Source organism: Streptopelia decaocto (genome assembly GCF_964273445.1).
Source record: "Streptopelia decaocto genome assembly, chromosome: 31".
Classification (NCBI taxonomy): domain Eukaryota; kingdom Metazoa; phylum Chordata; class Aves; order Columbiformes; family Columbidae; genus Streptopelia; species Streptopelia decaocto.
The window spans coordinates 113,613-137,738 of NC_138686.1; the positions used below are offsets into that span (position 1 = coordinate 113,613).

Genomic DNA, 24,126 nt, shown 5'->3' on the forward strand with positions numbered 1-24,126 from the left:
GCCCTGGCCCTTGGCCCCAAACTGTGTCTCTGGGCCAAACCACATCCCCCAATTGGGTCCCCAAATTGTCCCCACGATGTCCCCATTGTCCCCATTGTCCCCATTGTCCCCATTACTGCCATATCCCCATTGTCCCCACAACGTCCCCATTGTCCCCATTGTCCCCATTGTCCCCATTATCCCCATTATCCCCATTGTCCCCATTGTCCCCATTACTGTCATATCCCCATTGTCCCCACGATGTCCTCATTGTCCCCATTGTCCCCATTGTCCCCATTATCTCCATTACTGCCATATCCCCATTGTCCCCACGATGTCCCCATTGTCCCCATTGTCCCCATTACTGTCATATCCCCATTGTCCCCACGATGTCCCCATTGTCCCCATTATCCCCATTGTCCCCATTACTGCCATATCCCCATTGTCCCCACGATGTCCTCATTGTCCCCATTGTCCCCATTATCCCCATTACTGCCATATCCCCATTGTCCCCACGATGTCCTCATTGTCCCCATTGTCCCCATTATCCCCATTACTGCCATATCCCCATTGTCCCCACGATGTCCTCATTGTCCCCATTGTCCCCATTGTCCCCATTATCTCCATTACTGCCATATCCCCATTGTCCCCACGATGTCCTCATTGTCCCCATTGTCCCCATTGTCCCCATTATCTCCATTACTGCCATATCCCCATTGTCCCCACGATGTCCCCATTGTCCCCATTGTCCCCATTATCCCCATTACTGCCATATCCCCATTGTCCCCATTGTCCCCATTACTGTCATATCCCCATTGTCCCCACGATGTCCCCATTGTCCCCATTATCCCCATTGTCCCCATTATCTCCATTACTGCCATGTCCCCATTGTCCCCATTGTCCCCATTATCCCTATTACTGTCATATCCCCATTGTCCCCACGATGTCCCCATTGTCCCCATTGTCCCCATTATCCCCATTACTGCCATATCCCCATTGTCCCCATTATCCCCAATGTCCCCATTATCCCTATTATTGCCACATCCCCATTGTCCCCACAATGTCCCCATTGTCCCCATTATCCCCAGGGCGTCCACCGATTCGCTGCTCGTCCCCTGGTGGTGGAAGCTCTGGCCAATCGGGGGCTGTTCCGGGACAGCCAGGACCACCCCATGACCCTCCCCCTCTGCAGGTACCGTGTCCCCAAGTGTCCCCAAGTGTCCCCAAGTGTCCCCAAGTGCCACTGAGCCCTGTGTCCCCGCAGCCGCTCCGGGGACGTCGTCGAGTACCTGATGAAGAGTCAATGGTTCCTGCGCTGCCGAGAAATGGCCGAGCGTGCGCGGGAGGTGACGACGGGGACGCCTGGGTCCCCTCCCGAACTCCTGGGTCCCTTGGGGCACTCCTGGGTCCCTCGTGAACTCCTGGGCACCCCCAAAACTCCTGGGTCCCTTCCCGAACTCCTGGGTCCCTTGGGGCACTCCTGGGTCCCCTCCCGAACTCCTGGGTCCCTTGGGGCACTCCTGGGTCCCTTGTGAACTCCTGGGTGCCCCCAAAACTCCTGGGTCCCTTGGGGCACTCCTGGGTCCCTTCCTGAACTCCTGGGTCCCTTCCTGAACTCCTGGGTCCCTCCTGAACTCCTGGGTCCCTTGGGGCACTCCTGGGTCCCTCGTGAACTCCTGGGCGCCCCCAAAACTCCTGGGTCCCCTCCCGAACTCCTGGGTCCCCTCCCGGACTCCTGGGTCCCCTCCCGGACTCCTGGGTCCCTTCCTGAACTCCTGGGTCCCCTCCCGAACTCCTGGGTCCCCTCCCGAACTCCTGGGTCCCTTGGGGCACTCCTGGGTCCCTCGTGAACTCCTGGGTGCCCCCAAAATTCCTGGGTCCCTTGGGGCACTCCTGGGTCCCTTCCTGAACTCCTGGGTCCCTTCCTGAACTCCTGGGTCCTTCCTGGACCTGTGGGTCCCTTGGGGCACTCCTGGGTTCCCCTCCCGGACTCCTGGGTTCCCCTCCCGAACTCCTGGGTCCCTTAGGGCACTCCTGGGTCCCTTCCTGAACTCCTGGGTCCCTTCCTGAACTCCTGGGTCCCTTCCTGAACTCCTGGGTCCCTTCCTGAACTCCTGGGTCCCTCCCGAACTCCTGGGTCCCTCCCGAACTCCTGGGTTCCTCCTGGACCTGTGGGTCCCTTGGGGCACTCCTGGGTCCCTCCTGGACACTTGGGTTCCCCTCCCGAACTCCTGGGTCCCCTCCCGAACTCCTGGGTCCCCTCCCGAACTCCTGGGTCCCTCGTGAACTCCTGGGTCCCTTCCCGAACTACTGGGTCCCTTGGGGCACTCCTGGGTCCCCTCCCGAACTCCTGGGTCCCTTGGGGCACTCCTGGGTCCCTTGGGGCACTCCTGGGTCCCTCGTGAACTCCTGGGTGCCCCCAAAACTCCTGGGTCCCTTCCTGAACTCCTGGGTCCCTCGTGGACCTGTGGGTCCCTTGGGGCACTCCTGGGTCCCCTCCCGAACTCCTGGGTCCCTTGGGGCACTCCTGGGTCCCTTCCCGAACTCCTGAGTCCCTTCCTGAACTCCTGGGTCCCCTCCCGAACTCCTGGGTCCCTTGGGGCACTCCTGGGTCCCTTGTGAACTCCTGGGTGCCCCCAAAACTCCTGGGTCCCTTGGGGCACTCCTGGGTCCCTTGGGGCACTCCTGGGTCCCTCCCGAACTCCTGGGTCCCTTGGGGCACTCCTGGGTCCCTTGGGGCACTCCTGGGTCCCCTCCCGGACTCCTGGGTCCCTTGGGGCGCTCCTGGGTCCCTTCCTGAACTCCTGGGTCCCTTCCTGAACTCCTGGGTCCCCTCCCGAACTCCTGGGTCCCTTGGGGCACTCCTGGGTCCCTTGTGAACTCCTGGGTGCCCCCAAAACTCCTGGGTCCCTTGGGGCACTCCTGGGTCCCTTGGGGCACTCCTGGGTCCCTCCCGAACTCCTGGGTCCCTTGGGGCACTCCTGGGTCCCTCGTGAACTCCTGGGTGCCCCCAAAACTCCTCAGTCCCTTCCTGAACTCCTGGGTCCCTCCTGGACCTGTGGGTCCCTTGGGGCACTCCTGGGTCCCTCCTGGACACTTGGGTTCCCCTCCCGAACTCCTGGGTCCCTTGGGGCACTCCTGGGTCCCTTGGGGCACTCCTGGGTCCCTCCCGGACTCCTGGGTCCCTTCCTGAACTCCTGGGTCCCCTCCCGAACTCCTGGGTCCCTTGGGGCACTCCTGGGTCCCTCGTGAACTCCTGGGCGCCCCCAAAACTCCTCAGTCCCTTCCTGAACTCCTGGGTCCCTTCCTGAACTCCTGGGTCCCTCCTGGACCTGTGGGTCCCTTGGGGCACTCCTGGGTCCCCTCCCGAACTCCTGGGTCCCTTGGGGCACTCCTGGGTGCCCCCAAAACTCCTGGGTCCCTTCTGAACTCCTGGGTCCCCTCCCGAACTCCTGGGTCCCTCCCGAACTCCTGGGTCCCGCCCGGACGCCTGGGTCCATCACACCGCCCCCTGCAGGCCGTGACGTCCGGGAAGCTCCAGCTCATCCCCAAGTTCCATGAGAAGAACTGGAAGACGTGGATGGACAATGTGGGGTGAGTGAGGGGACCCAGGCGTTCGGGAGGGACCCAGGCGTTTGGGAGGGACCCAGGAGTGCTGGGGGAAGCCAGATATCCCAAGGGGGACCCAGGCGTTCGGGAGGGACCCAGGCATTCGAGAGGGGACCCAGGCGTTCGGGAGGGACCCAGGCGTTCGGGAGGGACCCAGGCGTTCGGGAGGGACCCAGGCATTCGAGAGGGGACCCAGGCGTTCGGGAGGGACCCAGGAGTGCTGGGGGAAGCCAGATATCCCAAGGGGGACGCAGGCGTTCGGGAGGGACCCAGGCGTTCGGGAGGGACCCAGGCGTTCGGGAGGGACCCAGGAGTGCTGGGGGAAGCCAGATATTCCAAGGGGGACCCAGGCGTTCGGGAGGGACCCAGGCGTTCGGGAGGGACCCAGGAGTGCCGGGGGAAGCCAGATATCCCATGGGGGACCCAGGCGTTCGGGAGGGACCCAGGCGTTCGGGGGGGACCCAGGCGTTCGGGAGGGACCCAGGAGTGCTGGGGGAAGCCAGATATCCCATGGGGGACCCAGGCGTTCGGGAGGGACCCAGGCGTTCGGGAGGGACCCAGGCGTTCGGGGGGGACCCAGGCGTTCGGGAGGGACCTAGGAGTGCTGGGGGAAGCCAGATATTCCAAGGAGGACCCAGGCGTTCGGGAGGGACCCAGGCGTTCGGGAGGGACCCAGGCGTTCGGGAGGGGACCCAGGCGTTCGAGAGGGACCCAGGCGTTCGGGGGGGACCCAGGCGTTCGGGAGGGACCCAGGAGTGCTGGGGGAAGCCAGATATTCCAAGGAGGACCCAGGCGTTCGGGAGGGACCCAGGCGTTCGGGAGGGACCCAGGCGTTCGGAAGGGATCCCAGGCGTCCGAGCGGGACCCAGGCGTCCGGGCACTGCCCCCTTTGCAGGGACTGGTGCCTGTCGCGCCAGCTGTGCTGGGGTCACCGTGTCCCCGCGTTCCGGGTGACGGCGCCGGGGGGTCCCGAGGGTCCCGAGTCGCCCCCCCCCGATGGGCTGTGGGTGGTGGGAGCCACCGAGGACTCCGCCCGCGAGGCCGCCGCCCACACGCTGCGCTGCCCCCTGCAGGACGTGCGGCTGCACCAAGGTAGGGACCCAGGCGTCCGGGAGGGACCCAGGCGTTCGGGAGGGACCCAGGCGTTCGGGAGGGACCCAGACCCCCCAGAACTGCCCCTTGTCACCTCAAAACCTTCCCCTTGTCCCCCCAAAATCTTCCCATTGTCCCCCCCATGTTGTTACAGGCCAGGGGGGACCCAGGCGTCCAGGAGGGACCCAGGCGTTCGGGAGGGATCCAGACCCCCCAGAACTGCCCCTTGTCACCCCAAAACCTTCCACTTGTCCCCCCAAAATCTTCCCATTGTCCCCCCCATGTTGTCACTGGCCAGGGGGGACCCAGGCGTCCGGGAGGGACCCAGGCGTCCGGGAGGGACCCAGGCGTTCGGGAGGGACCCAGACCCCCCCAAATCTTCCCCTTGTCACCCCAAAATCTTCCCCTTGTCCACCCTATGTTGTCACTGGCCAGGGGGACCCAGGCGTTCGGGAGGGACCCAGGCGTCCGGGAGGGACCCAGGCGTTCGGGAGGGACCCAGACCCCCCAGAACTGCCCCTTGTCACCCCAAAACCTTCCCCTTGTCCCCCCAAAATCTTCCCATTGTCCCCCCCATGTTGTCACTGGCCAGGGGGACCCAGGCGTCCGGGAGGGACCCAGGCGTCCGGGAGGGACCCAGGCATTCGGGAGGGACCCAGACCCCCCAAAACTGCCCCTTGTCACCCCAAATCTTCCCCTTGTCCCCCCCATGTTGTCACTGGCCGGGAGGGACCCAGGCGTCCGGGAGGGACCCAGGCGTTCGGGAGGGATCCAGACCCCCCAAACTGCCCCTTGTCACCCCAAAATCTTCCCCTTGTCCCCCCATGTTGTCACTGGCCAGGGGGGACCCAGGCGTCCGGGAGGGACCCAGGCATCCGGGAGGGACCCAGGCATTCGGGAGGGACCCAGACCCCCCAAAACCTTCCCCTTGTCCCCCCAAAATCTTCCCCTTGTCCCCCCAGAATCTTCCCCTTGTCCCCCCATGTTGTCACTGGCCAGGAGGGACCCAGGCGTCCGGGAGGGACCCAGACCCCCCAAAACTGCCCCTTGTCACCCCAAAACCTTCCCCTTGTACCCCTATGTTGTCACTGGCCTTGGGGGACCCAGGCGTTCGGGAGGGACCCAGGCGTCCGGGAGGGACCCAGGCGTTCGGGAGGGACCCAGACCCCCCAAAACTTGCCCATTGTCCCCCCAAAATCTTCCCCTTGTACCCCCATGTTGTCGCTGGCCAGGGGGGACCCAGGCGTCCGGGAGGGACCCAGGCGTTCGGGAGGGATCCAGACCCCCCAAAACCTTCCCCTTGTCCCCCCAAAACCTTCCCCTTGTCCCCCCAAAATCTTCCCCTTGTACCCCTATGTTGTCACTGGCCAGGGGGGACCCAGGCGTTCGGGAGGGACCCAGGCGTTCGGGAGGGATGCAGACCCCCCAAAACTGCCCCTTGTCACCACCAAGGTGTTTGGGGTCCCCCTGACCCCCCTTGAACCCCCAAAATATTCGGGATCCTCCTGTCCCCCCAAATCTTTGGGGATCCCCCATGGACCCCCCAGATATTTGGGGACCCCCCAATATTTGGGGACCCCCCATATTTGTGCCCCCAGACCCTGATGTTCTGGACACGTGGTTTTCCTCGGCCCTTTTCCCCTTTGCCGCGCTGGGGTGGCCCCACCAGGTGACAATGGGGACATTTGGGACAATGGGGACATTTGGGACAATGTGGGGACAGGGGGACATTGGGGACAATAGGGACATTGGGGGGACAGTGGGATAATGGGGACACTGGGGACAATGGGGGTCATGGGGACAATGGGGGCACAGGGGGACAATGGAGGGGACATTGGGGACAATGGGGACACTGGGGACATTGGGGGCACATTGAGGACACTTGGGGACAATGGAGGGACAGGGGGACACTGGGGACATTGGGGACAACCAGGGGAGAGGGAGACACTTGGGGACATCGAGGACACTTGGGGACACTGGGGACAATAGGGAGACACTGGGGACTTTGAGGACATTGGGGACACTTGGGGACATTGGGACGGGGGACACTGGGGACATTGGGGGGGACATTGAGGACACTTGGGGACAATGGGGACACTGGGGACATTGGGACGGGGGACACTGGGGACATTGGGGGACATTGAGGACACTTGGGGACATTGGGGACAACCAGGGGAGAGGGAGACACTTGGGGACATTGAGGACACTTGGGGACATTTGGGCCAATAGGGGGACACTGGGGACAATGGGGGGACACTGGGGACTTTGAGGACACTTGGGGACACTGGGGACAATGTGGGGACATGGGGGACATTGTGGGGACAGTGGGATAATGGGGACATTGGGGACAATGGGAGTCAGGGGGACAATGGGGGGGACATTGAGAACACTTGGAGCCATTGGAGACAATAGGGGGACAATGGGGACTTTGGGGACACTGGGGACAATGTGGGGACAGGGGGACACGGGGGACATTGGGGACAATGGGAGTCAGGGGGACAATGGGGGGGACATTGAGAACACTTGGAGCCATTGGAGACAATAGGGGGACACTGGGGACTTTGGGGACACTGGGGACAATGTGGGGACAGGGGGACACGGGGGACATTGTGGGAACAGAGGGACATTGGGGACACTGGGGACAATGGGAGTCAGGGGGACAATGGGGACATTGAGGACACTTGGGGACATTTGGGACAATAGGGGGACACTGGGGACAATAGGGGGACACTGGGGACTTTGAGGACACTTGGGGACACTGGGGACAATAGGGGGACACTGGGGACTTTGAGGACACTTGGGGACACTGGAGACATTGGGGACACTGGGGACATTGGGGACAACCAGGGGAGAGGGAGACACTTGGGGACATTGGGGACACTGGGGACAATAGGGGGACACTGGGGACAATAGGGGGACACTTGGGGACATTGAGGACACTTGGGGACACTGGGGACAATAGGGAGACACTGGGGACTTTGAGGACACTTGGGGACACTGGGGACAATGTGGGGACAGAGGGACATTGGGGACAATGGGGGGACAGGGGGTGACTGGGGCCATTGGGGGGACAATGAGAACACTTGGAGACATTGGGGACAATAGGGGGACACTGGGGACTTTGAGGACACTTGGGGACACTGGGAACAATGGGGGTCATGGGGACAATGGGGGCACAGGGGGACAATGTGGGGGACAATGGGGACATTGAGGACACTTGGGGACAATGGGGACATTGGGACGGGGGACACTGGGGACATTGGGGACAATCAGGGGAGAGGGAGACACTTGGGGACATCGAGGACACTTGGGGACACTGGGGACAATGGGGGTCATGGGGACAATGGGGGCACAGGGGGACAATGTGGGGGACATTGGGGACAATGGGGACATTGAGGACACTCGGGGACAATGGGGACATTGGGACGGGGGACACTGGGGACATTGGGGGGACATTGAGGACACTTGGGGACAATGGAGGGACAGGGGGACACTGGGGACATTGGGGACAACCAGGGGAGAGGGAGACACTTGGGGACATTGAGGACAATAGGGGGACATTGGGGACTTTGGGGACACTTGGGGACAATGGGGACACTGGAGACATTGGGATGGGGGACACTGGGGACATTGGGGACATTGGGGGGACATTGAGGACACTTGGGGACAATGGAGGGGCAGGGGGACACTGGGGACATTGGGGACAATCAGGGGAGAGGGAGACACCTGGGGACATCGAGGACACTTGGGGACACTGGGGACAATAGGGGGACACTGGGGACTTTGAGGACACTTGGGGACACTGGGGACAATAGGGAGACACTGGGGACTTTGAGGACACTTGGGGACACTGGGGACAATGTGGGGACATGGGGGACATTGTGGGGACAGTGGGATAATGGGGACATTGGGGACAATGGGAGTCAGGGGGACAATGGGGGGGACATTGAGAACACTTGGAGCCATTGGAGACAATAGGGGGACAATGGGGACTTTGGGGACACTGGGGACACTGGGAGGGGCCAGGGGGATATTGTGGCCATTGGGGACCCCCCCGGTGACCACGGTGTCCCCCGCCGTGTCCCCAGAGCCCCGATTTGGGGCGCTTTTACCCCAATTCTCTGCTGGTGACGGGGAGCGACCTGTTGTTCTTCTGGGTGGCGCGCATGGTGATGCTGGGGCTGCAGCTCACGGGCCAGCTGCCCTTCACACAGGTGACAATGCTGTCCCCAATGTCCCCAAGGGGCCACAAGTGTCCCCCCATCGCCCCCAGTGTCCCCATGTCCCTCCCCAGTATCCCCATTGTTCCTACGTCCCCCTCATTGTCCCCATTGTCCCCATGTCGCCCCAGTATCCCCATTGTCCCTATGTCCCCCTCATTGTCCCCATTGTCCCCATGTCCCCCCCAGTATCCCCTTTGTCCCCATGTCCCCCCCAGTATCCCCAATGTCCCCATTGTCCCCATGTCCCCCCCAGTATCCCCATTGTCCCCATCGTCCCAAATGTCCCCATTGTCCCAAATGTCCCCCTTGTCCCCATTGTCCCTTTGTCCCCCCCAGTATCCTCAATGTCCCCATTGTCCCTATGTCCCCCCTAATATCCCCAGTGTCCCCATTGTCCCTATTCTCTCCATGTCCCCCCCAGTATCCCCATTGTCCCCACTGTCCCCCATTGTCCCCATATCCCTATTGTCTCCATGTCCCCCCCAGTATCCCCATTGTCCCAAATGTCCCCATTGTCACCACTGTCCCCTTGTCCCCCCCAGTATCCCCAATGTCCCCATGTCCCCCCCAGTATCCCCATTGTCCCCATTGTCCCAAATGTCCCCATTGTCACCACTGTCCCCTTGTCCCCCCCGTATCCCCATTGTCCCCCTTGTCCCCATTGTCCCCCTTGTCCCCATTGTCCCCCCAGTATCCCCATTGTCCCCACTGTCCCCCATTGTCCCCATATCCCCCTCAGTATCCCCAATGTCCCCCTGTCCCCAATGTCACCCTTGTCCCCAGTGTCCCCATGTCCCCCCACTTTCCCCAGTGTCCCCCTGTCCCCCAGTGTCCCCAGTGTCCCCATTGTCCCCATGTCCCCATTGCGACCTGTTGTTCTTCTGGGTGGCGCGCATGGTGATGCTGGGGCTGCAGCTCACGGGCCAGCTGCCCTTCACACAGGTGACAATGCTGTCCCCAAGTGGCCCCCAGGGGCCCCAAGTGGCCCCATGTCCCCCCCAGTATCCCCAATGTCCCCATGTCCCTCCCCAGTATCCCCAATGTCCCCATGTCCCTCCCCAGTATCCCCATTGTTCCTATGTCCCCCTCATTGTCCCCACTGTCCCCATGTCCCCCCCAGTATCCCCATTGTCCCCATGTCCCCCCAGTATCTCCAATGTCCCCATTGTCCCCTTCTCCCCCCCAGTATACCCATTGTCCCAAATGTCCCCCTTGTCTCCATTGTCCCCCCAGTATCCCCATTGTCCCCACTGTCCCCCATTGTCCCCATATCCCCCTCAGTATTCCCAATGTCCCCCTGTCCCCAATGTCACCCTTGTCCCCAGTGTCCCCATGTCCCCCCCAGTATCCCCAATATCCCCATTGTCCCCATTGTCCTCCATTGTCCCAAATGTCCCCCTGTCCCCATTGTCCCCACTGTCCCCCATTGTCCCCATATCCCCCTCAGTATCCCCAATGTCCCCCTGTCCCCAATGTCACCCTTGTCCCCAGTGTCCCCATGTCCCCCCCAGTATCCCCAGTATCCCCATTGTCCTCTATTGTTCCAAATGTCCCCCTGTCCCCATTGTCCCCACTGTCCCCCATTGTCCCCATTGTCCCCCTAGTATCCCCAGTGTCCCCATTGTCCCTATTGTCTCCATGTCCCCCCCCAGTATCCTCAATGTCCCCATTGTTCCCCCCAGTATCCCCATTGTCCCCATCCCAAACGTCCCCATTGTCCCCACTGTCCCCCTTGTCCCCATTGTCCCCCCAGTATCCCCATTGTCCCCCTGTCCCCCATTGTCCCCATATCCCCCTCAGTATCCCTATTGTCCCCATCGTCCCAAATGTCCCCATTGTAACCACTGTTCCCTTGTGCCCCCCAGTATCCCCATTGTCCCTATGTCCCCCCCATTGTCTCCAATGTCCCCATTGTCTCCAATGTCCCCATGTCCCCCCCAGTATCCCCATTGTCACCACTGTCCCCTTGTGCCCCCCAGTATCCCCGTTGTCCCTATTGTCTCCATTGTCCCCCCCAGTATCCCCAATGTCCCCATTGTCCTCCATTGTCCCAAATGTCCCCCTTGTTCCCATTGTCCCCCCCAGTATCCCCGTTGTCCCCACTGTCCCCCATTGTCCCCATATCCCCCTCAGTATCCCCAATGTCCCCCTGTCCCCATTGTCCCCATGTCCCCCCCAGTATCCCCGTTGTCCCCATTGTCCCCATGTCCCCCCCAATGTCCCCATTGTCCCCATGTCCCCCCCAGTATCCCCATTGTCCCCATGTCCCCCCAGTATCTCCTTTGTCCCCATCGTCCCAAATGTCCCCATTGTCACCACTGTCCCCTTGTCCCCCCCAGTATCCCCAATGTCCCCCTGTCCCCAATGTCACCCTTGTCCCCAGTGTCCCCATGTCCCCCCCAGTATCCCCCGTATCCCCATTGTCCCCATTGTCCTCCATTGTCCCAAATGTCCCCCTGTCCCCACTGTCCCCCATTGTCCCCATATCCCCCTCAGTATCCCCAATGTCCCCCTGTCCCCAGTGTCACCCTTGTCCCCAGTGTCCCCATGTCCCCCCCACTGTCTTGTCCCCATTGTCCCCATTATCCCCATTGTCCCCAATATCCCCACTGTCCCCAACGTCCCCAAATGTCCCCAAACGTCCCCAGGTCCTCCTGCACTCCCTGGTCCGCGACGCCCACGGCCGCAAAATGAGCAAATCCCTGGGGAACGTCATCGACCCCCGTGACGTCATCACCGGGGCCACCCCCCAGGTACCGGTGACAACGGGGACACCCCGTGGGGACCCCGTGGGGACCCCCCCACCCCCCTTATTTACCGTGGGGTCTCCCATTATGGGCCAGGAGCTGCGGGATCGACTGAACCAACGCGGCCTTGACCCCCGCGAGTTGGCGCTGGCCACCGAGGGACAGGTACAATCGGCCCCAAATCGCCTCTTTTAGCCCCAAAAACCACCTTGGGGACCCCAAAAAATCACCTGGGGGCCCCAAAAGTGACCTGGTGGCCCCAAAAATTGGGGGTTCGGGGCTCAAAGTTGTAGATATGGGGGGGAAAGTGAATGGTTTGGTCCAAACAGAGGAGGCAGTTTCCACATGGGATCCCCGAGTGCGGTGCCGACGCATTGAGGATGGCGCTGTGTGCACATAATGTACAGGGTAATGTCCCCAAGTGTCACCTGCAGTGTCCCCAACTGTCCCCTGTGTCCCTGTGCAAGGGCCCTGTGTCCATAATGTACATGGTAATGTCACCAAGTGTCCCCAAATGTCCCTCACACCACCCTGTGACTCTAATGGTGTCCCCAGCCATCCCCTGTGTGCACATAGTGTACATGGTAATGTCCCCAAGTGTCACCTGCTGTGTCCCCAACTGTCCCCTGTGTCCCCGTGCATGACCCTGTGTCCATAATGTACCCAGTAATGTCACCAAGTGTCCCCAAATGTCCCTCACACCACCCCATGACTCTCATGGTGTCCCCAACCATCCCCTGTGTGCTCATAATGTACATGGTAATGTCCCCAAGTGTCACCTGCAGTGTCCCCAACTGTCCCCTGTGTCCCCGTGCATGGCCCTGTGTCCATAATGTACATGGTAATGTCACCAAGTGTCACCAAATGTCCCTCACACCACCCCATGACTCTTATGGTGTCCCCAACCACCCCCTGTGTGCACATAGTGTACATGGTAATGTCCCCAAGTGTCACCTGCTGTGTCCCCAACTGTCCCCTGTGTCCCTGTGCATGGCCCTGTGTCCATAATGTACAAAGTAATGTCACCAAGTGTCCCCAAATGTCCCTCACACCACCCCATGACTCTCATGGTGTCCCCAACCACCCCCTGTGTGCACATAGTGTACATGGTAATGTCCCCAAGTGTCACCTGCTGTGTCCCCAACCGTCCCCTGTGTCCCTGTGCATGGCCCTGTGTCCATAATGTACATGGTAATGTCACCAAGTGTCCCCAAATGTCCCTCACACCACCCCGTGACTCTAATGGTGTCCCCAACCATCCCCTGTGTGCACATAATGTACATGGTAATGTCCCCAAGTGTCACCTGCTGTGTCCCCAACTGTCCCCTGTGTCCCTGTGCATGGCCCTGTGTCCATAATGTACAAAGTAATGTCACCAAGTGTCCCCAAATGTCCCTCACACCACCCCATGACTCTCATGGTGTCCCCAACCACCCCCTGTGTGCACATAGTGTACATGGTAATGTCCCCAAGTGTCACCTGCTGTGTCCCCAACTGTCCCCTGTGTCCCCATGCATGGCCCTGTGTCCATAATGTACATGGTAATGTCACCAAGTGTCACCAAATGTCCCTCGCACCACCCCGTGACTCTAATGGTGTCCCCAGCCATCCCCTGTGTGCTCATAATGTACATGGTAATGTCCCCAAGTGTCACCTGCAGTGTCCCCAACCGTCCCCTGTGTCCCCATGCATGGCCCTGTGTCCATAATGTACATGGTAATGTCCCCAAGTGTCACCTGCAGTGTCCCCAACTGTCCCCTGTGTCCCTGTGCAAGGGCCCTGTGTCCATAATGTACCCAGTAATGTCACCAAGTGTCACCAAATGTCCCTCACACCATCCCCATGACCCCAATTGTCCCTCATGTCCCCAACGATCCCTACATGTCCCCAATTGTCCCCCATGTCCCCAACGTGTCCCCCGTGTCCCCAATTGTCCCCCATGTCCCCAAATATCTATATGTGTCTCCAACGCGTCCCTCATGTCCCCAGCCTTCCTTGGTGTCCCCAAGGTGTCCCCAAGGTGTCCCCCACGTCCCCAATTGTCCCCCATGTCCCCAATTGTCCCCCATGTCCCCAAATATCTCTACGTGTCTCCAACGTGTCCCTCGTGTCCCCAGCCTTCCTTGGTGTCCCCAACGTGTCCCCCATGTCCCCAATTGTCCCCCATGTCCCCAAATATCTCTACGTGTCTCCAACGCGTCCCTCGTGTCCCCAGCCTTCCTTGGTGTCCCCAAGATGTCCCCAATGTGTCCCCCATGTCCCCAATTGTCCCCCATGTCCCCAATTGTCCCCCATGTCCCCAGATATCTCTACGTGTCTCCAACGCGTCCCTTGTGTCCCCAGCCTTCCTTGGTGTCCCCAGCGTGTCCCCAAGGTGTCCCCCATGTCCCCAAATATCTCTACGTGTCTCCAACGCGTCCCTTGTGTCCCCAGCCTTCCTTGATGTCCCCAACGTGTCCCCCATGTCCCCAATTGTCCCCCATGTCCCCAGATATCTCTACGTGTCTCCAACGTGTCCCTCGTGTCCCCAGCCTTCCTTGATGTCCCCAAGGTGTCCCCAAGGTGTCCCCCATGTCCCCAACGTGTCCCCCATGTCCCCAATTGTCCCCCATGTCCCCAGATATCTCTACGTGTCTCCAACGCGTCCCTCGTGTCCCCAGCCTTCCTCGGTGTCCCCAAGGTGTCCCCAACGTGTCCCCCATGTCCCCAATTGTCCTCGCAGGCTCCGACGTCCGTCTGTCCGTCCCCTCCATCCTGTCCCAGCGCCGCTTCTGCAACAAGGTCTGGAACGCCCTGCGCTTTGTATTGGGGACCCTGCACCCCGAGGACCAGACACGGGACCCCCAACAGGTAACGGGGTCCCCAACACCCCCACGATGTCCCCAACACCCCCACGATGTCCCCAAGACACCCACGATGTCCCCAAAACACCCACAATGTCCCCAAACTCCCCAAAAAGTCCTCAAAACCCCCCTCAAAATGTCCTTAAAACCTCCTGGTGTCCCCAAGACCTGGGACCCCCAATAGGTAACGGGGTCCCCAACACCCCTAAAATGTCCCAAAAATGTCCCAGATATCCCCAAAATGTCCTCAACGTCCCCCCAGTGTCCCCCAAAAGTCCCCAAAATCCCCCTGGTGTCCCCAACATCCCCACAATGTCCCCAACCCCCAGGGACCGCACACGGGACCCCCAACAGGTATCGGGGTCCCCAAAACCCGCCCCGGGGTATATGTTTGATTTTATTCTACCAGGTGCAGGTCACCGATTGGATGTCGCGCTGGGTCCTGTCCCGATTGGCCGGTTCGGCTCAGGAGGCGTCTCGGGCGCTGGCGGCGCTGGAGCTGCAGGGGGCGCTGTTGGCCATTCAGACCTTCTGGCTGCGCAACCTCTGCGACGTCTACCTGGTGTGTCCATCCGTCCGTCTGTCCCGTCTGTGGGGTGCTAGGGGTCCGTCTGTCTGTCCCGCCCAAGCTCTGGTTGTTCCTTGAGCATTGAACCCAACCCATGGTCAATGGCGTCCGTCTGTCTGTCCTGCTCACCCCATGGTAGATCCTTGAACTCAACCCATGGTTGAGTGTGTCCATCTGTCTGTCTGTCCCACTCAACCCCTGGTTGTTCCTTGAGCATTGAACCCAACCCATGGTCAATGGCGTCCGTCTGTCTGTCCTGCTCACCCCATGGTAGATCCTTGACCATTGAACCCAACCCATGGTCAATGGCGTCCGTCTGTCCGTCCTGCTCACCCCATGGTAGATCCTTGACCATCGAACCCAACCTGTGGTTAATGGTGTCTGTTCGTCTGTCCATCCTGCTCACCCCATGGTAGATCCTTGACCACTGAACTCAACTAATGGTTGAGTGTGTCCATCTGTCTGTCTGTCCCACTCAACCTCTGGTGGCTACTTGAGCATTGAACCCAACCCATGGTCAGTGGTGTCCGTCTGTCCATCCTGCTCACCCCATGGTAGATCCTTGACCATTGAACCCAACCCATGGTCAATGGTGTCCGTCTGTCTGTCCTGCTCACCCCATGATAGATCCTTGACCATTGAACCCAACCCATGGTCAGTGGCGTCTGTCTGTCCATCCTGCTCACCCCATGGTAGATCCTTGACCATTGAACCCAACCCATGGTCAATGGCGTCCATGTGTCTGTCCTGTTCACCCCATGGTAGATCCTTGACCATTGAACTCAAGCCATGGTTAAGTGTGTCCATCTTGTCTGTCTGTCCCACTCAACCTCTGGTGGCTACTTGAGCGTTGAACCCAACCCATGGTCAATGGCGTCCGTCTGTCTGTCCTGCTCACCCCACGGTAGATCCTTGACTGTTGAACCCAACCCATGGTCAATGGCATCCGTCTGTCTGTCCTGCTCACCCCATGGTAGATCCTTGACCATTGAACCCAACCCATGGTCAGTGGCGTCTGTCTGTCCATCCTGCTCACCCCATGGTAGATCCTTGACCATTGAACTCAACCTGTGGTTGAGTGTGTCCATCTGTCTGTCTGTCCCACTCAGCCTCTGGTGGCTACTTGAGCATTGAACCCAACCCATGGTCAATGGCGTCCGTCTGTCCATCCTGCTCACCCCATGGTAGATCCTTGACTGTTGAACCCAACCCATGGTCAATGGCGTCCGTCTGTCTGTCCTGCTCACCCCATGATAGATCCTTGACCATTGAACCCAACCCATGGTCAGTGGCGTCTGTCTGTCCATCCTGCTCACCCCATGGTAGATCCTTGACCATTGAACCCAACCTGTGGTTAATGGTGTCTGTCCGTCTGTCCATCCTGCTCACTCCATGGTAGATCCTTGACCGTTGAACCCAACCCATGGTCAATGGCGTCCGTCTGTCCATCCTGCTCACCCCATGGTAGATCCTTGACTGTTGAACCCAACCCATGGTCAATGGCGTCCGTCTGTCTGTCCTGCTCACCCCATGGTAGATCCTTGACCATTGAACTCAAGCCATGGTTAAGTGTGTCCATCTGTCTGTCTGTCCCACTCAACCTCTGGTGGCTACTTGAGCGTTGAACCCAACCCATGGTCAATGGTGTCCATGTGTCTGTCCTGCTCACCCCATGGTAGATCCTTGACCATTGAACCCAACCCATGGTCAGTGGCGTCTGTCTGTCCATCCTGCTCACCCCATGGTAGAACCTTGACCACTGAATCCAACCTGTGGTTAATGGTGTCTGTCCGTCTGTCCATCCTGCTCACTCCATGGTAGATCCTTGACCGTTGAACCCAACCCATGGTCAATGGCGTCCGTCTGTCCATCCTGCTCACCCCATGGTAGATCCTTGACTGTTGAACCCAACCCATGGTCAATGGCGTCTGTCCGTCTGTCCTGCTCAACCTCTGATGGCTTTTTGACCATTGAACTCAACCCGTGGTTGAGTGTGTCCATCTGTCTGTCTGTCCCACTCAACCTCTGGTGGCTACTTGAGTGTTGAACCCAACCCATGGTCAATGGTGTCTGTCTGTCTGTCCCCCCACTGCCTTCTACACCTTCCCCAGCCCAACCACATGTGTCTGTCTGTCCATCTGTCCCAAACTTCCTTGTAGCCTCTTTGTCCATCCGTCTGTCCCTCTCTCACCCCGTGTCCATCCGTCTGTCCATCCCTGACCCCATGTCCATCCCTTACCCCGAGTCTGTCAGTCCATCCATCCCTGACCTTGGTCCATCCGTCCATCCATCCCTGACCCCGTGTCCATCCGTCCGTCCATCCCTGACCCCGTGTCCATCCATCTGTCCATCCCTGACCCCATGTCCATCCGTCTGTCTATCCCTGACCCCATGTCCATCCCTGACCCCAAGTCTATCAGTCCATCCACCTTTGACCTTGGTCCATCCGTCTGTCCATCCCTGACCTTGGTCTATCCGTCTGTCCATCCCTGACCCCGTGTCCATCCATCTGTCTATCCCTGACCCCATGTCCATCCATCCTCGACCCCGTGTCCGTACATCTGTCCATCCCTGACCCCATGGCCATCCCCATGACCTTCTACATCCCCATCAGCCCCACCGTGTCTGTCTGTCCATCTGTCCCCAAACCCCTTTCTCCCCCCCATATCCATTCATCCATCCATCCCTCACCCCATATCCATCCGTCTGTCCATCCTTGACCCCATATCCATCCGTCCGTCCGCCCCTGACCCCGCGTCCGTCTGTCTGTCCGCAGGAGGCGTCGAAGCCGCGTCTGTCCGTCCGGGACGTGCGGGTGACGCTGCTGACGTGTGCGGATCTGGGGCTGCGGCTCCTGGCCCCGTTCGCCCCGTTTCTGGCCGAGGAGCTTTGGCAGCGCTTGCCCCGCCCCCCCGGGGCCCCGCCCACCCTGGGCCACGCCCCCTTCCCCGACCACGCCCACGTGGTGAGTCACGCGGCGACCCCTGTGGGATGGGAGGTTTGGGGGGGGGCGTTCCAGAGGGGTTTTGTGTCCCCCCCATTGCATCCCCATGTCCCCTCCTGGGGGGTTTTATGTCCCCATGACACCCCCATGTCGTCTCCTGGGGGGTTCCATGTCCCCATGTCACCCCCATGTCCCCTCTTAGGGGGGGTTGTGTCCCCCTGACCCCCCCACGTCCCAATGTCCCTCCCATGTCCCCACGTCCCCTCTCAGGGGGTCTCAGGTCCTTATGTCCTCCCCATGTCCCCCCACATCCCCTCCCAGGGGTCTCGTGTCCCCTTGTCCCCCCCATATCCCAATATCCCCTTTGTGGGGGGGGTTGTGACCCCTGATCCCCTATGTTCCCTTGACCCCCCCACACTGTGTCCCCATGTCCACTCCCGGGTGGGTTTTGTCCCCTCCTGACCCCACCATGTGTCCCCCCATGTCCCCACCTGGGGGGCTCTTGTGCCTTGGGGCAACCAAGATGGCCGCCAGACCTCACATCCCATCAGGCCTTGGTGTGGCCAATATGGCCGCCAAATGACACATCCCAGCATGCCCCGGGATGGCCAATATGGCCACTAGGGGTTGGGTGTCCCATCAGGCCTTGGGGCATCCAACATGGCCGCCAAATGACACATCCTATCAGGCCTTGGGGTGACAAATATGGCCGCCAAGCATCACATAAAAGGACACATCCCAGCATGCCCTGGGATGGCCAATATGGCCACTGGGTATTGGGCTTCCCATCAGGCCTTGGGGCATCCAATATGGCCGCAAAACCACCCATCCCAACATACAATATGGCCGCCACTCAGCCCCCCAATTCCCAGCATGCCCTGGGGTGGCCAAGATGGCTGCCAAATGACACATCCCCGCCCCCTGTGTCCCCCCCCAGGCCCATTGGTGCGACCCGCGGTTGGAGGCGGACGTGGCGGCCATGTTGGAGGTGGTGCGTGCGGCGCGGGGCCTGCGCGACGTCTTCGGCCTGCGTGGGGCCCGGCCCCCCGGTGAGTCACGGGGCAAGATGGCCGACGGGGTGGGGGGGGGGATCCGTGTCCCAGCAGGCCCTGGGGTGCCCAATATGGCCGCCAAACGACACATCCCAACATGGCCTGGGGTGGCCAATATGGCCGCTAGGGATTGGGTTTCCCATCAGACCTTGAGGCAACCAATATGGCTGCCAAACGACACATCAAACAACACATCCCAGCATGCCTTGGGGCAACCAATATGGCCGCCAAACGCCACATCCCAACATGGCCTGGGGTGGCCAATATGGCCGCTAGGGATTGGGCTTCCCATCAGACCTTAGGGCAACCAATATGGCTGCCAAGGTGTGTAGTTCTATCAGGTCTTGGGGCAACCAATATGGCCGCCAAATGACACATCCCAGCATGCCCCGGGATGGCCAATATGGCCGCTAGAGATTTGGTGTCCCATCAGGCCTTAGGGCAACCAATATGGCTGCCACATGACACATCCCAGCATGCTTTGGGGCAACCAATATGGCTGCCAAGGTGTGTAGTCCTATCAGGTCTTGGGGCAACCAATATGGCCGCCAAACGACACATCCCAACATGGCCTGGGGTGGCCAATATGGCCGCTAGGGATTGGGTTTCCCATCAGACCTTGAGGCAATCAATATGGCTGCCAAATGACACATCCCAGCATGCCTTGGGGCAACCAATATGGCCGCCAAATGACACATCCCAACATGGCCTGGGGTGGCCAATATGGCCGCTAGGGATTGGGTTTCCCATCAGGCCTTAGGGCAACCAATATGGCTGCCAAATGACACATCCCAGCACACCTTGGGGCAACCAATATGGCTGCCAAGGTGTGTAGTCCTATCAGGTCTTGGGGCAACCAATATGGCCGCCAAATGACACATCCCAGCATGCCTTGGGGCAACCAATATGGCCGCTGGGGATTGGGTTTCCCATCAGGCCTTAGGGCAACCAATATGGCTGCCACATGACACATCCCAGCATACGTTGGGGCAACCAATATGGCCGCCAAATGACACATCCCAGCATGCCTTGGGGCAACCAATATGGCCGCCAAACGCCACATCCCAACATGGCCTGGGGTGGCCAATATGGCCGCTAGGGATTGGGTTTCCCATCAGGCCTTAGGGCAACCAATATGGCGGCCAAGGTGTGTAGTCCTATCAGGTCTTGGGGCAACCAATATGGCCGCCAAATGACACATCCCACCATGGCCTGGGGTGGCCAATATGGCCGCCACTCAGCTCCCCAATTCCCAGCATGCCCTGCGCTGTCCAAGATGGCGGCTCCCATGGGGGGCGGCCATGTTGGCGGTGGGCGCGTCCCCCATTGTCCTGTTCCCACAGTGGCCGTGCGCTGCCCCGCCCCGGGCCCTGATTGGCTGTCGGCGCTGGGTCCCACTCTGCAGGCGCTGGCAGGGGCGGGGTCTCTGAAGCTCCTCCCCCCGGGGGCGGAGCCTCCCATGGGCCCCGGGTGGGTGGGGGCGCCGGCGGGAAACGACACCCACGTGTTCATTGGGCTGCAGGTGAGAGTGCGGTTGGGGGGGGACCCAGGTTTGGGGGGTCCTGGGGGGGACATTGGGGGACACTGAGCACTGGGGGGACTGGGGGACACTGGGGGGACCTGGGGGATTGGGGGACACTGGGGGGAACTGGGAGAATTGGGGGTCATTGGAGGGACCCAGGGGATTGGGGGGAACTGGGGGTTGTGGAAAATTGGGGGGACCCATGGGGATTGGGGGACACTGGGGGGAACTGGGGGACACTGGGGGGATTGGGGGACACTGGGGATTGGCGGACACTGAGGGATTGGGGGACACTGGGGATTGGGGGACACTGGGGATTGGGGGATATTGGGGGACACTGGGGGGAACTGGGGGGAACTGGGGGATTGTGGGATAGTGGGGGACACTGGGGATTGGGGGACCCCTGGGGATTGGGGGATATTGGGGGACACTGGGGATTGTGGGATATTGGGGGACACTGGGGAGAACTGGGGGGAACTGGGGGGATTGGCGGACACTGAGGGATTGGGGGACACTGGGGATTGGGGGATATTGGGGGACACTGGGGAGAACTGGGGGGAAGTGGGGGATTGTGGGATAGTGGGGGACACTGGGGGACACTGGGGGACACTGGGGATTTGGGGACCCCTGGGGATTGGGGGATATTGGGGGACACTGGGAGAACTGGGGGACACTGGGGATTGGGGGACACTGGGGATTGGGGGACACTGGGGAGAACTGGGGGGAACTGGGGGATTGTGGGATAGTGGGGGACACTGGGGATTGGGGGACACTGGGGAGAACTGGGGGACACTGGGGGGAACTGGGGGACACTGGGGATTGGGGGACACTGGGGGGATTGGGGGACACTGGGAAGAACTGGGGGACACTGGGGGGATTGGGGGACACTGGGGATTGGGGGATATTGGGGGACACGGGGGAGAACTGGGGGGAACTGGGGGATTGTGGGATAGTGGGGGACACTGGGGGGATTGGGGGACCCCTGGGGATTGGGGGACACTGGGGATTGGGGGACACTGGGAAGAACTGGGGGACACTGGGGAGAACTGGGGGACACTGGGGGGATTGGGGGACACTGGGAAGAACTGGGGGACACTGGGGGGATTGGGGGACACTGGGGATTGGGGGACACTGGGGATTGGGGGATATTGGGGGACACTGGGGAGAACTGGGGGGAACTGGGGGATTGTGGGATAGTGGGGGACACTGGGGATTGGGGGACCCCTGGGGATTGGGGGACACTGGGAAGAACTGGGGGACACTGGGGATTGTGGGATATTGGGGGACACTGGGGGGAACTGGGGGATTGTGGGATAGTGGGGGACACTGGGGCGAACTGGGGTACCCTGGGGGATTTGGGGGTGACCCCCAGAGCATTGGGGGACCCTGGGGGGTCCCCCCTTTGTCCCCATAGGGGCTGTTGGACCCATCGGCCGCTCGGAGCCAAATCCAAACCCGCGTCCTCGGCCTCGAGCGGCGCCTGCGCGGAATCCAGGGGACCCAGGCGTCCGGGGGGACCCAGGCGTCCGGGGAGTGGACCCAGGCGTCCGGGGGGACCCAGGCGTCCGGGGAGTGGACCCAGGCGTCCGGGGACACCTCGTCCACCAAGCACCAGCAGGTAAGACCCCCTTTGTTAAGCTAATTAATCATCGTTCTAGACATTCAGGGGCTGCCTCATTAACCTAATTAAGGGGGGGAAGGTTAATTAGCATCCCCCTTCGTTAGCGCTGCCCTCGTTAACGAGGGTTTTTTGTGTCACCCCCCCTCCCCCCCAGGTTGCCATTCTCCGTGCGGAACTCGCCCGATTAACCCAAGCGCTGCGGGCGCTGGACGGGGACCCAGGCGTCCGGGGAGGGGACCCAGGCGTCCGGGGGGACCCTGCCCCCCAATAAACCCGGCCCCCCCACTAATGAGTCCCCAGCTTCATGTTTGTTAATTAGAGCGACGGGTTACGAGATGCAGGGTTGGGGATGGGGGGTGGGAGGGGACCCAGGTGTCCGGGAGGGGACCCAGGCGTCCGGGGGGACCCAGGCGTCCGGGAGGGGACCCAGAAGTCTTGGGGGGGGGGACCCAGGAGTTCATGGGGGGACCCAGGAGTTCGGGGGGAACCCCAAAGTCCAGTGGGGACCCAGGACTTCAGGGGGGACCCAGGCGGCCGGGAGGGGACCCAGGAGTTCGGGAGGGACCCAGGAGTGCCCCAATGGACCCAAGAGTTCGGGAGGGACCCAGGAATTTAGGGGAACCCAGGCGTCCGGGGGGACCCAGGCGTCCGGGAGGGGACCCAGAAGTCTTGGGGGGGGGGACCCAGGAGTTCATGGGGGGACCCAGGAGTTCAGGGGGAACCCCAAAGTCCAGTGGGGACCCAGGACTTCAGGGGGGACCCAGGTGTTCATGGGGGACCCAGGCGTCCGGGAGGGGACCCAGGAGTTCGGGAGGGACCCAGGAGTGCCCCAATGGACCCAAGAGTTCGGGAGGGACCCAGGAGTTCGGGGGGAACCCCAAAGTCAAGTGGGGACCCAGGACTTCAGGGGGGACCCAGGCGTCCGGGGGGACCCAGGCGTCTGGGAGGGGACCCAGGAGTTCGGGAGGGACCCAGGAGTGCCCCAATGGACCCAAGAGTTCGGGAGGGACCCAGGAATTTAGGGGAACCCAGGCATTTGGGAGGGACCCAGGCGTCCGGGGGAGGACCCAGGCGTCCGGGAGGGACCCAGGCGTCCGGGCTCCGCCCCCTGGTGCCGGTGGGACCCGGGAAGCATCAGCGGGAGGTGACACCGATGTTGTCACCGTCGTCGTCACCGCGATGTGACCGTCACTTTTAATGACACCGGCGCTGTCACCGTCGTCGTCACCGCGATGTGACCCCCGGGATCGTCACCTCCTGCCACACCAGGTACCTGTCACCCCCATAATGTCCCCTCTGTGTCCCCTCCTTGTCCCCCCCATGTCCCTTTCATGTCCCCCCATGTCCCTTGTGCCCCCTTCGTCTCCCCATTGTGTCCCCCCTAGGGTCCCCTATGTCACCTATATTGTCCCCTATGTCACCCATACTGTCCCCTCTGTGCCTTCTCCTTGGCCCCTCCATGTCTCCTTTGTGTCCCCTGTGTCCCCCATAATGTCCCCTCCTTGTCACCCCCATGTCCCCCCATGTCCCTTGTGTCCCCTGCCTTGTCCCCACTTTGTCACCCCCATGTGCCCTCCTGGGGTTCCCGGTGTCCCCCATAATGTCCCTATAACGTCCCCCCATTACTCCTGGTGTCACCCCCATGTCCCCTGTGTCTTGGTATCCCCATAATGTCCCCTATATGTCCCCTCCTTGTCCCCACCGTGTCCCTTCCATATCCCCCTATGTCCCTTGTGTCCCCCATAATGTCCCCCCCTTGTGTCCCCTCCATGTCCCCCCATGTCCCCTTTGTGTCCCCCCAGGTCCCATGGCCGAGCGCTGTCCCCACTCCGGGGAGGTGACAACCGCCTCCCCCGGTGTCACCGTCATCATCACTGTCACCGCGGCCGATGACGACGGGGACATTGGGGACTTCGGGGACAATGG

The 24,126-nt window shown here is 61.0% G+C and overlaps 1 protein-coding gene across 1 annotated transcript in view; it reads left to right on the forward strand.

Moving 5' to 3' along the window:
• LOC309450869 (valine--tRNA ligase, mitochondrial-like) overlaps positions 1-22,522 on the forward strand; it is a 39,417-nt gene extending 16,895 nt beyond the window's left edge. Inside the window, exons 11-26 of the mRNA XM_082074042.1 lie at positions 1,068-1,171; positions 1,244-1,325; positions 3,497-3,573; positions 4,484-4,680; positions 6,279-6,349; positions 8,769-8,894; positions 11,552-11,656; positions 11,747-11,815; positions 11,980-12,058; positions 14,373-14,500; positions 14,903-15,055; positions 17,838-18,026; positions 18,943-19,054; positions 20,401-20,579; positions 21,994-22,197; positions 22,355-22,522. Coding sequence (XP_081930168.1) covers positions 1,068-1,171; positions 1,244-1,325; positions 3,497-3,573; positions 4,484-4,680; positions 6,279-6,349; positions 8,769-8,894; positions 11,552-11,656; positions 11,747-11,815; positions 11,980-12,058; positions 14,373-14,500; positions 14,903-15,055; positions 17,838-18,026; positions 18,943-19,054; positions 20,401-20,579; positions 21,994-22,197; positions 22,355-22,471 — 1,992 coding nt within the window. The 3' untranslated portion in view covers positions 22,472-22,522. The remainder of the gene's footprint in view (positions 1-1,067; positions 1,172-1,243; positions 1,326-3,496; positions 3,574-4,483; positions 4,681-6,278; positions 6,350-8,768; positions 8,895-11,551; positions 11,657-11,746; positions 11,816-11,979; positions 12,059-14,372; positions 14,501-14,902; positions 15,056-17,837; positions 18,027-18,942; positions 19,055-20,400; positions 20,580-21,993; positions 22,198-22,354) is intronic.
• The last annotated feature ends 1,604 nt before the right edge of the window (positions 22,523-24,126 follow it).